The sequence below is a fragment of the Cyprinodon variegatus genome, unplaced genomic scaffold, assembly GCF_000732505.1.
Source record: "Cyprinodon variegatus isolate N-32 unplaced genomic scaffold, C_variegatus-1.0 Scaffold94, whole genome shotgun sequence".
In the NCBI taxonomy this organism is placed as follows: domain Eukaryota; kingdom Metazoa; phylum Chordata; class Actinopteri; order Cyprinodontiformes; family Cyprinodontidae; genus Cyprinodon; species Cyprinodon variegatus.
Window position 1 is genome coordinate 16594 of NW_015150547.1, and position 17892 is coordinate 34485.

A 17892-nucleotide genomic window follows, 5' to 3' on the forward strand; every position below is an offset into this window, starting at 1 on the left:
ATAATTAGAAATTCAGTTTCTTATAAATTATTATAATAAGAATAATAATTTATAAGAAATTATACATTTTTTATAAATTTATAACAAAATTTATACGGGGGAGGGGGGGGTTATTCCACACATCCAGCTTGTCTACATCACCCTTTTTATCACTATACAGAGCCCATCAATCAGAATTAGAAAAATTGGAAGAACAATAGAGCAAAATACAATATAGTATAATAACATAGAAAAAAAAAAGTAAAATGACTAAAAATTAGTACAATTACAACCCACACAGTAAACATCAAGAACAGTTATTAGATCATTAGAGTGTGTTCCCTCTGACGTCCCGATTTCTTCCAGCTCCACTGATTTTGGAACCGGTAAAAAACTGTTTTTATTGTATTTCAAATGACGTTGATTCTGTCTACCCATTCTTCCGTCGAGCTCTGAGGTGTCAATTTTAAAATAAAATGCTAAATGTACTTTAACTAAAATGCGTGAGGCCACCTAACAGTTCCCTCTACTTTCTGTTTTGATCAGATGGTTTTATTCTTGTGTCGTCTGTAAAACAGTGGTGGCTTAAAGCCAGGAATGTTGTCGCTCATGTCACAAATATGTTACGGCTGTTGAGGCGTTGCGACCTTTACTTTGTTAAGTTGACTTTTATTCATAATCTGCAGTTTTCCTCGATTCCTGTACGCTTTTATCAACTATGTTTTTCCTTTCACTGAACTTCCATTGATATGCTTGATACAGCCCTCTAGAGAGAGAGCCTCTTATGCTATGACCTTGTTGACTTTCCCTCTGAAAAATGGTCAAGTCAGCAACTTTCTTCATAATTGGACAAGTCAGGACATGATTATTTCGTATTTCTTTTGTTTTTAACATTTTTTTTTTAACAAAGAAAAAAAAAATTTCAGAAAAACTGACATTCTGGACTCAATTAGCTGACAGCCAGACATCTAAATCAACTTAAGGGTGTCATGCCGAGTATAAAAACTGCATATGATTTTACATTATGTTTTATATTAAAGACATAATTTTCAATGACATTCTAAATTACTGTGAGGCGCCTGGGCAGTTTGCTCATTTATGCAAAAAGATGGGAAGAAGGAGGGTCAGCTCAGTTCAGCAGTGAGGATAATAAAAAAAAAAAAGACTTTCATTCAACACAACAGGTATTAACATAAAAAGTGAGGCAATTAAAACACAATGTAATAAAGCCCACAGGAGGTGCTACAACATGGAGTTAAAGGACTGAATCAGGCCCAAATAGGCCATTGTAACCCTGGAGACACCCGAAGCTAAACCTGGAAATGTAGCGTAGCTGCAAAAAGAGCGGTTCTCAGACATATCCAAGAAAAGCACTGTGATTGGACTTTAATCTTCATATTTGATTACTTAGGCAGTTTAAGCAAAACAACATCAAACATATCCATTTTACTCAGCTTGACTGCAGAGTAATACAAGAAGGTAAGTGTGCACAATCATAGGCTACAGACGGGGGGAGTGTGCTGCCTTTGAATTAATCATGCAGGGAACAAGAGGAAGGCGGAAATGATCCAGAAACTAAAAATCATTCCTTAATCCGATCACAGCCAATCAGGGGACTGCTTCCGATTCAAAGATTCAGTCAGTAGTGAGAGAAACTCTGAGGCATGCAGCTGTTCAAGCATTCCCACTCTGACAACGGGGCGTTTTTTGTTTATTAAATAAAGAATTGGACAAAGTAAAAGCATTTGAAGCATCATTTGGGTGGACGGTATAGTAAAGGCAAAGAGCTTTAAAAGAGCCAATACAATCTAGAACTGAAAGAACAAGGAATGGGTAAAGAAGCGGAGGGGCAATATTCCTCCCTCAGTGGACATTCCAAACCAGATGGACATTAACTCTGCTGGGGAAGGTCAACGGCAGCCAGAAACGGAGAAAAATAGTGAGAGGCAGTAAAGCAGATTGAAAGAGAGCAGAGCGTGCTATAAAAAGATGTGTGTGCGTGCGTGTGCGAGTCTGAGTGAGAGAGAGAGGGAAAAATAGATTAGAAGCGATGGAGAAATGAGCTGATAAAAAGCTGTGTGGGGGTGAGCGAAAATGAGAGTGACTGGAGGGGAGAGAGGATGGGGGGATGAAGAGAATGAGGAAAGCAATCTGCGTATCCTTATGAGGCAGAGAGAGAAAACCAGGGCTGGTGTGCAGCCTCTATCCGCTGGCACCATCTGTCTCAGGGCACGATGACAGCTCCTGACCATGTGATGCAACCATGTGACCGAGCAGGCTTTTCAAGAAATTACAGGCAGTTCCTGCTTTACCCGCCAGCCGAAGCTCGGACAGATTAAGGTAAAACACCACAACCATGCAACCAGTTCAAGGTGGTTTATTTTGTCGCAATGATTCCCTAAATGCTGAAGCACCACAGGAGATAAAGTAAATCCAGACAAGATCTGGACAACTTCCACACAAAAGTCTCTGGATCTTTTAAACTGATGCTTTCTGTTAATCATTCTGCTCATTACATTTCTTACACCACTCCACAACCTTATCGAATTCAAAAGAAACAGAAATGGCAAAACCAGTTAGAAAAAATAGTGAGCTTGTAAGCCTAAACCTATTTGCAAGACAGAAAGGCAAAATAAAATGCTTCAAATTGGTATTTACGAACCACCCCCACCACCCTAATTAAAATTTCATCAGAATACATAGAAAGACACAGCTGCCTTCCATTCAACCCACACGGGAACTTGCTCAGAAAAGGTGAAAAGTCTACATGGAGTTGAACGAAAGGACGAACCAGTTGTATTAGAACAGAAACAATAGGCTAAAAATATCAACAATCTGATGCATTTCTCTGTCTAGATAAGAACAAGAGGCAGGGATTTACACGGTTTGAAGACAAGTCGAACATATTTAAAGAAAAATTCCCAAAAATGCCTTCCTTTTTAAAAATGTTGGCAGGAAATATGAGAAGAATGCTATTTTATCAAGCGTAGCCATGCTAACTGCTTATATAACATGTTAGGAAAGTCAAATGATCAAGTGTCCTTTATTTGTCTTTAACTACCCCGTTTTACTTTATCTTTTCTCTCTAACTAAAATCTAAACAAGATGAATTACACCGGTAAAAACAAAAGTTCCTCCTGCTATAACTAGGCACGTTGCAGGGAACCTAAAAAAGACTGCGTATGTAAAAGATAAGATGTTCCAACAGGTTTGGAACATCTGAAAGAAAAGAAAATGTGCAGAACATGTGCGTCTTTAGAAGTTTAAGATTGGAGTAAAATAAAGACGGAGTTCTAACCCATTGACATGGATTTTAAAATTATTATTTGGAGAAATAGCATAATAATAATGACAAAGTCTATTTATAGTTCACTCTAGTCCAAGTATCTCCAAGTACTGTGCACAAAAGTTCCTTTTAAAAGATTAAATATCCATCTAGGAAACATGGAAGAGGGACAAAAAACCCTGTAACATATTAGGGACAAACATTTTCAGGCCAAAATTCAGACGTCTTTACTTTGGAGTTCCAGATTAAATGAATATATTAACGCTTTATATTCACATTAAATCTTTATGCTGACTTGTATCTTTAATTTTCATGGATAGTAGACATTTCTTCTTACAGTGTAGTTTACTATACATACCATTAAGGGGCAAAGGGTTGTCACCACCGGGGTGAGGGAATCCCAGACGACCTACACAGAAAAACGGAATAAAAATATTCATGACAAAATACCATCTCTATTTTAACTCCATGACAGGACCATAACAGAAATGGAAACTGAAAAAGCTAAGAGCTTGCAATGTATACTTTGTCTCTAATTAGGCTAAGAGCTACCATGATAAGATGATAACGTAATCCGCTGCAGCACATGAGCATATAAAAGATAAGATACAGGAAACATGAAACTGTATCTGACTGTTTTTCTTTTTCTGTTAAAAGTGGGTAATGACATGATCCACGCATCATGTCAAGACTTCAGGAGGCTGATAAGCAGTTTAAATTGCATACATCTAAAGTATCTAAGGTCAAAGGGAAATGCAATGATATTGACCATGTTCTTTGACCCAGCACCTCCAGCTTGTGTTCACAGGCTGACATGTTATCATGGACTATCTGCCACAGCCAAACATTTCCACCTTGGCAAAGAAAAGCCGAGAACATGCTTACAAACACAAAAAGATTCCACATTACATGGATGCCTGACTAGGTGAATTCCAACGGAAAATTCCAGTTCCTTTTTCAGTGGATGAAAACGACGAGTAGGAATGAATGCACAAATCTGTCTGACTTTCTGTCCATTTGCAAGACGAGAAGATCATACAATCAAATAGAACAAAAATGTGTACGTTTCTCGATAGTTTTTCGATATAGGTGGCAGTAATATGCTTAAAATTGGTTTGCCGCTACACAGAAGGGGAGAAAAGGTTTCAGCTAGAACACAGATCAGGCATATCAGTAGGTTTAAGCATTTTATCCACACAACAGTACCAGGAAAGTCCTGTGACAATGGACTCTGGACTCTAGCAAGCTTTCAAGGTAACGAAAACAATGTACCCAGGAGAAAAACAACTTCATGGTCAGGATTAGTGCAGAGGAAAATCAAAATAAAATCACAATTTTGGTTGAAGAGCAGGATCAAATAAAAAAAAATATAAGTTAGCAAAATCATTCAGTCCTGTTAAATCTTAGGTTTGCCACTTTTAAGTTGAAAAGGTCCTTTACTCTTCTGGGTAGGCCATATGTTATGGCAGCTCTACGTTAATGTGTGCTAATCTACAAACTCACATTAAGCACAAACAAAAGACGGATCAGTTTTGCAACCCTTTCCTAACAATGTCTTTAAATCATGACAACAATGCAAGTTATCTGCTACCAGATGTTTTGATAATACAACCTGAGATCATGTCTATGAAATCCAATGAGGCTGTAAAAAATGGGCAGCAATGTCTTGGTTAAACCTGAACAAAATTCGTTTTTTTGGTATTCAATAACTGCATACCCCTTTTAACCAACACAGGTACCAAAAGGTTGTGATCCTCCTATTTATCTTCCCCCAAAAAATACACGTTAACCACACAACCAAACTCCAGTGACCCCATCGGGAATAAGGAGAGCACTAAGATCTGATGCTACTCTTCAAACTTTAAGACAAAAAAAATACTTTGCTTCAGAGGTTTTACAATCAGTTGATGATCCCTTTCCAACAACCTATAATATTTCTCCAATAATTCTTGGTCTGGTACCCCCAGACTGATAAAAAGACCTCCTCGCCATGGCAAGTTTTTAAAAAGCTGATTGAGATGGGCTGACAAAGGTATTCACATCAGATGTGGGGGACTGGGTGCTGAAGAAGATGTAACCTGTTAAACGGAGAGGGTTTTAGAACAATTTTCTGCATGAAAAAAATTGAAATAACAGAATAGCTTTTTGCAAAACGTTGGTACTACGCTCTCCTCTACTCTGTGGTTGGCATCAGCCCTCCTCTACGCTGTTGTCTGCTGGGGCCCTGGCAGCGCAGAGCAGGACTGAAAGTGGCTTAACAAACTAGTGAGAAAGGCCGTTCCTGTCCTAGGCTGCGCTCTGGACTCAGCGGAGGAAGTGGCTGAGGGGAGGGTGCTGTCCAAGCTTACATCCATGTAAGTCATGGACAACACCTTCCACCCTCTGCAGCAGACTGTAGAGGAGCTGAGCAGCTCCTTTATTGAAAGACTTTTACACCCAGTATAATAATCCTGCTTAAAAACCAAATGCATCCATGCACCTTTTCTTCCTTTGGCAACTTTTTCTTTTTAACAATTTGAGCCGATGTAACAAGTCAACTTCTCCACTATGAGATCAATAAAGTCAATCAATTAATCATGTAAAGGTAACGCATACAAGTTTTTTTTCTTTAAAGATGAAGCAGGTAGTTTTAATAGAAGTAGAAATAGAATAGAATACATGAATTGTGTTTCATGTATGGGGATCTGGTTTGTCAAGATTTCCCTATATTTCTATTTATTTTAATCAAATCATTCCTTCCATGTCTTTGTGACTCCCTGTAGTACATCTGTTATCAGCCAATTCAACCCAAGTCACTAAGCGACTTTCGCAGTAAATCTAGAAACTTTTCGAACCCTTCTATTAATTAATTTTTTTTAAAACAACTTGACAATTTTTTTTCTTTGCTGTTGGTTACTTCACAGGAGTTTCTGTCCTCAGCTTACAGTGCCGTTCACAGCTGAGCAGCAAGCTATTGCGATTCTCAATAGTGTATATATTTCTTTGAAATTACCTAAGACAGTTACTGTAGGGGCAGGTTAGTATCAGTCAAGTTAATTCTAGTGGATATAATATGTGATTACAAGTACTATAAAATAACAAATAAGTACTTACATTGCTGTTTCTGAAAAAAGAGAAAGTTCAGTACAGTTGTGTGCTGCACACACACCTGGACTACGGACTAACGGCTTCTATTAGAAGTAATACCTTATATCAAATATTTATTTACGTCTGTTTTTTGGCTGGGGCCAAAAACTCAAGTGTGGTGGTCAGGTGATTTTTGTTCTTCCTGCAGTGCAGATCAACTGACAAGAATTACTAATATTCTCTTCACTGAAGTCATTTTCAAAAGTGCATTAGGTGCTTGGTGGCAAAGTTTTGCTAGAACAATATATATTTTATTTTTACACTTCAAATATAAAAGCAATCTAGCTATTAAAGTAAAAACCTAATAAAGAGCCAACTATTTGGTGGATCTTTTTAAACCCATCTCAATGACTTCTGCAACAATTCTATAAAGTCCTCAAACAGCCACTACCAAGAATTTATAGTAAAGAGATCAATGTGAGATCAATAAAGTGAATCAATCAATCTAAAGGAAATAAGCAACTACGAAGAAGAAATAAGCTTATATGCAACAGCTGAATCACAATGTGTGTTTACAGGTACCAGAGAGAGAAAGACAAAACTAAATGCTAATATATAGGCACTAGGGGTGGAACGGTTCACAAAATCCACGGTTCGGTTCACTGTTTCGTGGTCACGGTATTCGGTTCGGTTTGGTATATGTTGATTGTTAGCCTGACATGTTGGTCGTGTTGCTGTTATAATAAACAGAACGTGTTGCAAAATGCTTGCACACTGTTTTTATCCACAACTTTCCTTCCGCCGTCATAGGTCATTCCAAATGCAAAGTGGTCCCATACAGCAGACCTATAAAGTGCTGCTGGCGGGTCTTCCAACTCCTGTTCTTTCCCACTCGCCATACCCACACAAAACTCCACAACAACTGATTTTTTTTCTTCTACACCCGGCTACGCTGCTTCGCTTCTTCTTCTTGTTTACTACTGGTGGTTGGCGTTGGTCGCAGTACCGCCACCTTTTGCTCTGGTGTGTAAACGCTTCGCCTATGAGAAAAAGGAGCAGTGCATGAACCGAACGCAACACACGTGAATCGAACCGAACGGTTCGGACGGTTTTTATAAACCGTTCCATCCCTAATAGGCACTTAGTGGGGTACAAATGATCTAAGCCCCAAACTGACAGTGAGCACCTTTATCTATATCTTCTTGTTTTTTTCACATATTTAAAAAAAAATTTAATGGAAATATTCTCATTCTTTACTAGATACCACATCATCACAATATCAAAAAACACTTGTTCTAAATAAACCCTACTTTCTATTTGTATCCTCATACCATACTTTTTTTACAATGGGTCATTTTCTAGGGCCACCTCCCAACCACAAACACACAAATAACGTGTTATGATGCCAAACAAGCTTCAAAGTTATGCAAGACCCGCTTGCACAAAAAAAAGGATCATGAGATGAAAGGGCTGAAATAGTGCAGCCATTGTTGTATTGGTACGGACCGCCTGGTGATTGGTGCATTCCGATGCCCCCTGTCACAAGGAAATCTGCGGGCCCCTCCCCCACACTCTGCAAACTGAGCTCACAGTATAGAGGAAGCAGAACTGGAGGGACTGACCCAAGCAGATAGAAACAGCAGTCTGTTTATCCTCTGCAGAATTTACCCCTTCATCTTTCCTGGTGGATTACAGTGGTGAGAAACAGAAGGTGAAAATAGTTACACCAACAAAATCTCCCAGTTCCACAAAAAAAAAAAAAATGTCAAGCTGTATTTAAACCTGGAGCCTCGAAGGTGATAACAGGTAGCCTACAGCAGAACCAAAGTATTGCTGCAGGGTTGTATGTGGCTGCTTTGCGAAGCTCATTTGCATGCTGCTGGCTCCACACAAACAGTGCACGTTAAAGCACATGTATGAACAAGTTCACACAATGCAGTGGTGTGTTAAAGAGCGCTGGATGAACAGAGGGATCCTTTCTGTCAGTCAGAACAATGGTGGAAGGGATTCAAAGCCTCTTCTATAGATATTTGGTGTTGCCTTCTTTTCTTGCTTTGTTTCCATTAAGTTTGTTTAAAAAGTCAATTTCAAATGAGTAATTTAAAGATTGGTTTAGTCTGTGTTTTCTGTAAACATGGATGTAAATGAGTGAATCATTATGAACATAAATAACAGTTCTACAGAGCAAAAGTAAGTTATCAAAGCAACATTTTTTACTATCCTGTGTGGGAAAAAAGAGCAAATTTACTCAAGCTACACCCATCATACTACAGCACAAGGCCGCACCATAATTATGAAAATTATGACTGTAAAATTTTATGGCTGCTAAGAGCTGCAGGTCGGATGAAAGGATAATAAGTGAGGAGGATAATTTGGTGTTCTTCGTCGTTTCACCACTGTGCAGCATAGTTTTCACTTTAAGAACAATGCAGAGTATGATAAAAAGGAAAAATGAAGGAGCTAATGTGCTGTGATGCATTAAAGTCTAAGCAGAACAAAATACTAGCTTCATAGAAATGTACTTTGCTAGTTGGTGAGAGGTATCCATACTATTAAGGTAAGTAAGATGAACACAGGCTTATTGCTGGATGTATGGGAGTTTTGTTTGATGATAGAAGATGTACATAAGATAATCAGCCTAAAGTTCAAAGCTTTAATCATTTTCTTATTGTAGCCATGACACTAATTTTATGTGTTTTACAAAATGACACGTTTTAAGGAGACTTTATGATGCTCATTGGGACATAAAAAGATTTGATCTGTTCCTCCATTTTAATTTCTTTTTGGCCAAACCTCCACCGGCTTAAAACTAAAACTAGTGCTAGCTCTACCCCTACCAATCCACCATTCTGCCACTTTACTCAACTCTTAACTCTCTGCTAGCTTTGGTTCAAAAGCCAAGCATGGTTATCTCACTAAACTATTACAGTAAATAACTGCCTCTTACAACAAGGTCTAAGCTTCGGCATGGTCAAAATGTCGGACTGATTCTGAAATAAAGAATCAGTGTCTCAGCTAACCCTTTTTCTGTTTTATTACTTCCATTCATGTAATGATTGCCAGTCAATGCCCTGCAAAAAGCTGCTGTCACTGTTTCTGTCTAAAGCTGAATCTATTAAAAGACACGTAGGATTACATCTATAAAAACTGCTAAGGATTTTTTTTTTAACCTGGACCTGGTGTTAATAAATCTTGTTTAAAACAAAGAGAAAAACCCTTTTCTTTAGTTCTTTATTTTAATATTATTTATATTAAGGCTCACTAAAAACCTGGACTGTAGCTTTAAATGGAGCCCATATATTATTAAACTTGCTACCATAAATGAGTCTGGGTTTATAATTCCTGCTGGAAATGATGTGCACTACTCCTGTTTGCAGCACCATCTATAAATGCAAATCATACTTAGATAGACGGCCCTTTGCAAGGGGGCAAGGTACTCAAACCAATGATTTGAACTAATACAATCATTTTCCTATTCTTGTAACAAAACTATATGGGCAAAACACAAACATGGCTGCAATGGGAAATGCAGCCTTGTGATGTGCTAGACTTCTAATTCCCTGGATAAATAAGGACAAATTTAGTCAGTATGCATCACCTAAAGGATAACGCTAAAGTATAGCCCACGTCAAAGGTGTAACTAATTCAACCAGTTCCTCCCTGCCAGCCAAGGGAGGACAGAGACAGTATGATGTTATGGCTAAGTATTTGCCCAGCTATGTCTGAGGAAATATTAGGGACAATTTGGTACATGTGTCAAAATACAAGTCAAGTTTTCCAGCAATTTATGGACATGTTATTTTTTCATACTTTGTCAAGGAAATATAGGAAGTTATACAGATATTTAGACAAGAAGACCAAGGGACATCTATAGTTATGTCTCCATACATTGTTATTTAACGCCAATTTTTAAGTATCCCATAAGAAGCGGGTGATTGAAACGTCTAAATTCCAAGGTTTTGTTTTTAATTTTGCATTTAAAAGAAAAGCTCTATACTATTTGAATTTCTGAAAAACAGTTCATGCATTCAACAAATGCATGGAAATAATCTTGTTAAATAAGTTCTGGCATCTTTCAGGGTAAACCTAAAATTGCATTTCAATTTCTGCATCTTTAAATAGCATCTAATCTGGTTAATAGTTGATCACATGACAAGAAAACAACAACCTGCACGGTGGCATGTGAAGTCATGTGGTCCATGCTAGTTTGCTTTCTCTACTTGCTGCACATCACAGTCATTTGTAAACCTAAGGTTTGGACGAGGCAATGCTTTGTGTGGCCTGGTTAATTTACATTTTCTCTTTTTGCAAGAGCTCTCCTAAAATTTGAATGACAGTGGCTAAAAGCATAGCAACTGTTTTGCAAAGCCTCTCCTACAGACCCTGTTATCTTTTTCTTTAAAAATGTCAGTTTTTTTACTTCAGAAGAACTCATTGCGAGGAGACACTATTAAGTTTTAGTTTCTTACAATGAAGTGGAAATGATCAGCGTAAAGTCGAATCAAATGCGAACCAAGGACTGATCAAAAGCTATTGAAAGCATTACTCTAAAATGCACTACATCCTAGAGTATAGATTTATAGGGCCCTATAAAATCCGTTTTTATTTTTTCCCAAATTCCGTTTTTTTCCATTTGAATTTTTGAAAATTCCGATTTTTACATTTTATGTACCGTATGTATTTTTGCACTTCTAATCAATGGAATGTTGACCTGCAAAACAATAGTTCACCTGACACGTAAAAGTCATGAGGGAAATGCTCGGCTCTGTACTCAGGGCTTAGCGTCGTGTTTCTCAACTTTTTCGTCGAAAGCGGAGCTTTGGAGAGCCGCTTCGCCATTTTTTCAATGTTTTGGTGGGGGAGGGAGAGCGGAAATGATGGAGCGGGAGGGGTTGTGTCGCCCAGATTTGCGTCCCCTGGTGTGCATTTCCCCCTGACGTACGTTCTTCTCCCACACAAAAACAGAATTTAATTTAGAATGTAGAAATTCCTCGTTTACACTAGATTCCGTGTTAATTTCCCAATTCCGCGATTCCGTCCGCGATTCCGTGATCGCGGAAATTATAGGGCCCTAGATTTATGGCCAACGGTCAGCTCAGGTTCAGGTCAGGCTTTCTCATGCGATATACGCCTAGTCTGTTTAGTTGTGGAAACAAAGTTTGGTTATACTCATAATTTCTAAGTGTGCCACAATGGATAATTTAAGAAGTTCTTAAGTTTAAGCCAGATGCAGCAGCCTATTAAACATGAGCAGAGTATGAATGCTGCAACGCCCAACATCCTGATCATTTTATCTCATGCATATCACACTTGATTAGGATGCACTCAGAGTCAGGATGATGGAGCCCATCCTGCAGCTGCAGGGACAGATAGCACATCTGTCCGTTCTGCTCTTCTACATCCTGCACATGACCGGCACAACACACAGGACCGACGTGCTCTGGGCCAGAACTCACTGTGCTGTGTGTGGCTTAATTCTAGCGTTCCCTGCATCAGTGCAGTGATGCACAGACTGACTGCGTCTAGTAACAGTAATAGCTTAAATAAAATATTTATACGCATCACGTTTCCTTGAGGCTTGGTCTCACAGTTCAGTTGTGTTAGTCGGGCTCGGTTCGGATTGGGCTTTATGCCCATGATCGGGTCTGGCTGGATGTTCTGGACCTAATCTATGATCTTCTATATCTTTTTAAGGCTTACACTTTGAGATGAGACTTCTAGCTCTTTAATATGGAAGTGGTACAGTACTTGGACATGATTCCAATCAAAAAATAATCCACATTCTGCTTTGAAAATCAGAACATGCATCAGGGAATAACATCACATCGGACTTTTAGATGTTCTTGCTGCAAATTGGAAAACCAGGGATTTGCTTCGAATGTTTCTCTCCATTTTATAGAAACAATTAAACATGCTGACAAATGGAAATCGTACCTTACCAAGTATGCTGCAGGCTTAATAAGTCACAGGCCTCCAGAGGTGCTAACAGTTACCAGCAGGTTTCAACGTATGAGCCATGCTGGAGCGCACACTTTCTGGGCTGGAATTCAAGTTTCTTAAGGGGAGCTTGTTGTTTTTTTTTGTTTTGTTTTTTAAAGAAACTCTGGCTTTGTACAAAACATTGGTGCAAGCTTAAGCACATATATACCATATCATGTGTGCTTAATATTGCATTATTTTGCTTTAAGTGTACCAGGCTGAGAAAGCCAAATGGAAAACGACAGCTATCTTCATTACATAAAAAACTGCACTGCTGATTGTCCACATGCTTTTTTCTGACTTTCAGTTGCCATATTTACCTTTCAGGGTGTCTTGCTCAGCTCTCATGATGTCAATCAGCGAGTTCTCCAGAGTGTTCATGTTGAAACTGTCAAATGATCTGGTTCGTTCCTACAGGAGGAAAAAAAGAAAAAGGAGACATTTAAATTCTTTCTTTCCTTCCCTCGGAAGGGGTTTAGTTGAGATTCCTTCTTTGTTGCTGTGGCAAATGTGTAAAGTGGAGCAGGAGTCATTAGATTTATCTTTGAATGCAGCACTGACCTAAATAAATATGCACAGAACGAGGCAAGAGGAGGAGACAGCACTTCTAATTTCACATTAAAAATACGACCAGCGTACTTCAAGCAGTGGCTGAACCAAGCGTGTGCTATATCAGAAAATATGCCATGGATAATAGAAAGTACATAACAGGTTACAAGATTTTAATTTATTTATACACATTATTATGACAATTGTTTTTGTAAAGAACAAAAACTCAAAGAAGTTTTTATATTTGTTTTCCGTTTTCTTTTTTTTTATGGAGAGAATTTGGTGAACGTTGAGCCAAGTTCTCCCGTTCATCTTCCAAGTTGCTTTTAATGGAGAAAAGCTGCACCAGTTTGAAGAGGGCGTCAGCAGCTCCACCTTCTATGGAGCCATCCTTGGCATACCGGCGATGCTACATATCAGTGTATGCACACATCGACATGTGTAAACACTCTCACACCCTTACAATGTGAATACATAAAATATGCTCTCACGCTGAAAACACAAACAGACGCAGCGAGTGGCATGCTGATAAGCTCTCTGCATCGACTCCGCCTCGGCCGATGACGGGCAGCCATGCTGACAAACTCTTCTTATTTCCTGCTTTTCAAAACAAACAAATGAGCGCTATCAGAAATTCATAACCTTATTGTTTTTTATCGGAAACACCTAACATCCCCACTGTATCACGTTTGAACACTTCATTCTTTCCTTCCTCCTATTTTTAAACCTTTTTTTTCTCTCCCCAGTCATTCTACAATGAGTGTCACCTCAAAAGAAGAAATTCCTTAAACGCTGCCATATTTCTCATATAAGCACCAGAGGCCCCACACTTTAAAAAGCCAGTGACTCCTCTGGTGAAAAGAGGTTCCTCAGTATGTTTTTCCTCTTCTCTGAAAGACGCTTAAAGATGTTTATTCTTCCTAAACTGTCTGTTAAAACATACTTTCCACACTTATCTCTTACACTACTTTAAGGTGCTGTTTTAAAAGGCTTGCAGTGACTCAAGATTATATATTAGGTATCAGTCTAAATATGGTTATATGATTCATAAAATCCAACTAAATTCCTCCAGACTTTTAATAACACTGGAAGACGTTCAGACCGCCACATTAAAAAATGCTTTAAACCCAGAAATATTCACCTAAATAAAACACACTGAAGTCTGATGAAACACTTGACTGAGTAGACTCACAAAACAGAATAGCACTCCACATTAAGTGCTTTTTTTTTTGCTCTAAACCAGAGGAATTGGTCTTGAGGGAATAATTGAGGAGTAATGATATTCTACCATCATTTTTCCTCGTAGTAGAATAGTTGAAAATGTGTCAAATGCAACGAGAAATCCTGAGCATGAAAAGCAAAGTTCAAATGAAATAAATCTAAAACTTGTGACTATTTGAATGGGTAACAGGTATAAAAACCAAAAATAAAAATTCTAATCAAGACATCTCTGAGTTTTTGCATCTATATCAAATAAAGTCTGCTTTAATTTGTTTTGCTCGTTTAATGATTTAAGCGGGAGAAATGCATATATTTGAGATGAAGATGTAGATGAAAGGATGCAGCCACGCTCTAAAGTCTGGTTCATACCCGATAGTCATTGCGGTGCAAATAGCCAAATTACGTTGAGTTTAGCAACAACGCCACTCCTCCACGTGGCGTCTGCGCTGCCCGAGTTTCCCCATCATGCACCTAGAAAATTTTTATATCTGCTGCCAGCTTGATGCAGAAAAATATGATGGAGAGAAGACATCTCATAGCTGCCAAGGTTCAAACTATAAACATCTAAAAACTTCTAATGAGCTGGCTCATAAAAATCCCCACTTTCAAGAGATTGTGGATCAGCAATGACTTTTGCTCCTAGATGACACCAAAAGGCTATGAAAATGCTGGAAACAGCTGTGTTTTCTACTTCTATGGGTTGTGTAGTTTTGGAACTTGTAGTCTGTGTCGTATATCCCCCCCGCCACTAGAGTCGGCCAGAATGGGGAGAAAGGGGCACAGAGTATAAAAGCTCCAGATGCTTAAGGCCGATTTATACTCAGAAACCAGATCGTCTGCGTCGCAGTGAAGGCAAATATGCCCCCGCTCCTTCCGCAGACACTTTGCTGCACTTCTCCAACATTGTAGGTGACTGCAGACAGATCCGCAGATAGGAGGCCTCTCATTGGCCAAATCTGCATCCACTCTACACTATGCGTATTTCCCGATTGGTACCTTACCGGCTTGTTTTGCTTTTTGTGATCACCATTTCAGAAAACGATTAATGAAGTTGGACCAGCGAGAAGAGTGAGGTGCGCTGGGCCCTTTTTTTCACCTGGATCCCCGCTCCTTTTCGCCATCATGTCCCTCCATTGTCGCACAAACTTGCCCCCACTTCCTCACCGCCTCGGCCATATCTAGACCCACAGCTAGTTCCTGATTGTCCCTCTTGAGCTGTGGTGTGGAATAACATAGCGCAGGCCACGCTTCAACATTGGGCATAAATCAAAAATATCTGCGACAAGCTCACTGCTCACACTGTGAGCCCTAACCAGCCCTCATTACTTGGCATGTCCTATTTCCAAGTGGATTGTTCATGCATGAAGCATAACTTACTAACTCACCCACTAAGATAAAACTCAGAATACACACCAGTCTGTTATAAACATGTAATTTTAATACTTTTGTATTAAACTTTTGTCTCAATCTAAATTCCATTATATTTTCTTGTTTTTAAAGGTTTGTTACGTCTTTTAGCCTTGAGATAAAAAAATAAAACCAAAACAAAAAAAACAAAAAATATATATATATATATATAAAATATATAATACTGCATTATCTGGTCAAGGTCTAAACTTCCCCAATAATGACCCAAAAATGCAAGTCAACATGTAAGTAATCTGTTTCCTTCGTACCATGCGCCACTGTCTCACTATTTTTATGCAAAAAACAGATTCAAATCCATGTGAACAGCAGCTTAATATGAGTAAAGAAACCCTGAAGGGTGAAGGCACTGTGGAAAGAAAAGCTCATAGCATACTCTGTTACCATGAACTCCACAGGGGTTAAATGCTAAAGGGTTCAGAAAAACAGACCTACTTCTGTGAACCACATGACCCACGCTCTGCCAGGCAGGCACCTCACTTTTTCATCCCCTCCCCTGCGCTTGGAGCTGCTCCTAAACTCAGAAGATACCTCATGTGTCTGACAGGTTAAAGAGAGTAGTTGCCTTGAAAAACTCTTAACACCGACTGAAGTTTGAAGTCTCTGTGGTGTTAGTCATATTGCAGGGATTCGATGGGATAAAAAAACACAAAGAAGTAAATGATGACTGTGACATGGGGGGAAAAAAGATGCAAGGGTTTACTAGAGTTTTTCAAGAAAAAAAAACGTGAAAAGTGTGGAATCTAAATGTACCCTGCCACCTCATCGTAAAGTCCCAGAGGAAACAATCGGCTCTCGCACCTTTTTAACAAACAGGATATTTATATGCAATTTAATTTTGGTACCGTCTTTCAGTGGAGGTCCAAGAAAACGTAGGTGAACAACCAGGATTATTAATACCAAAGCTCACAGCAAACAGGCCATTGAGAAAGTAAACTGCAAACTCTGGAAATGATCCTGACAACACCAACAGGGAAACACAATGGTGGTAGAATCAGGGGCGGAGCTAGATGGAGGGCCACCCCTACCATTTTATTCCCTCTAATACAGACGGTGGCAGCAGTAATACTCTCAAGTGGAATATTCAAAACATTTTAATTTTTTTGTGTTAATTATGCACATCAGTATACTAACATTAAACATAAGTTCAGAATTCATACTCTTTTCAGAACTACATTTTGTGTTATATATGGGGTAAAATAATAAAAATGAAATGATGTTTCTGCAAGTCATCTAAGAGTCTTCAGTGATTCATAGATACATAACTATTTTGATAAGAAAGGATCAAATAATACATTTATGTTGGTATTAATACTTGTAAATTTTTATTTTATGCAGAATGATTGTTGATAAAAGTAGGTAAGTAATGACGATGGAAGAGATGTTCGCTCCAGAAATCTAACCTGAAAGAAATGTATCCACTATACCTTTTATCTAGAAAGCACAGATGTTTAAATATATGCATCTATTTGTTAGCAAAGGCTGAAGGAAAGTATAGTTTGTCTTTATTTTGAAAATGTGGATGTTCTGCTTGTTTTTAAGCTGAAAATTTATCCACTTTCGGCCACCCCTCAGTGTGCATTGGTTATTGCCTGGCCACCCTTGTTCTGGCTACGCCGCTGGGTAGAATCATGTGGGGATTTGTTTGCTTTCCTTTCATTTTTTCCTGGCAGTGACAGAGAAGCTGGTAAGCGTCGACAGGGATATGTATACATTAAAAGTTGTGTTTCATTTGTCTCTGAATGGAGATTGAATCTAAAGACATAACACCCCAAGTTGAGGAAATTAAACTGCTGTTAGCAATGATATTCGAGAATATGTTTCCCTTTATTTTATGCATTTCAACACAAACAGAACATGTCTATAAATAGATGTTTTGCAGCACGATTTAGCCACTGGTTTAATTAGACAATTACTGTCAAGCTACATTTTTTATTCCGGCAACTTTCACAACATTCTACATACTGTATGTGGCGGCCATCATGGATACTAAAGCTGCTTAGCATGCTCTCACATTTCCAGCCAGAATCTGTCCTTCAGAGGGCATTCTTTATTATGTTTCACATTAGACTGAACATACAGCCCAATCATGAAACATAGTAGAAGCAGAAATGTGATGTAGGCAAAAGTTATAGTTATAATAATCAGTCAGAGTTGATGGAGATGCAGCTAGATATTTTGAAATCCCAGAAGAAATCCAGATTCTACAAAAGACTTGAGAGTTAAGCAGAGGTTCATGAACCAGTAGGTCAAAGACCCCAAGCATCTAGCCAGAGCTACCATAGAATGCTTTAGATTAGATTAAAGTATATGTATGAGGTCAAATGACCCGGTCAAACTCCAGACTCCAATCTAATTAACGATCTGCAGCTAAAATTAAAGCTGAT

The 17892-nt window shown here is 38.6% G+C and overlaps 1 protein-coding gene across 5 annotated transcripts in view; it reads right to left on the reverse strand.

The window, feature by feature from the left end:
* The window catches only part of cpeb4 (cytoplasmic polyadenylation element binding protein 4), a 51727-nt gene that overhangs the window by 14635 nt on the left and 19200 nt on the right, over positions 1–17892 (reverse strand). For 3 of the 5 annotated variants that reach the window (XM_015373918.1, XM_015373920.1, XM_015373919.1), the window contains exons 3-4: positions 12631–12721; positions 3624–3674 (exon numbers count right to left, since the gene is read on the reverse strand). In XM_015373918.1, coding sequence (XP_015229404.1) covers positions 3624–3674; positions 12631–12721 — 142 coding nt within the window. The remainder of the gene's footprint in view (positions 1–3623; positions 3675–12630; positions 12722–17892) is intronic. The other 2 variants (XM_015373922.1, XM_015373921.1) reach the window with 1 other exon arrangement.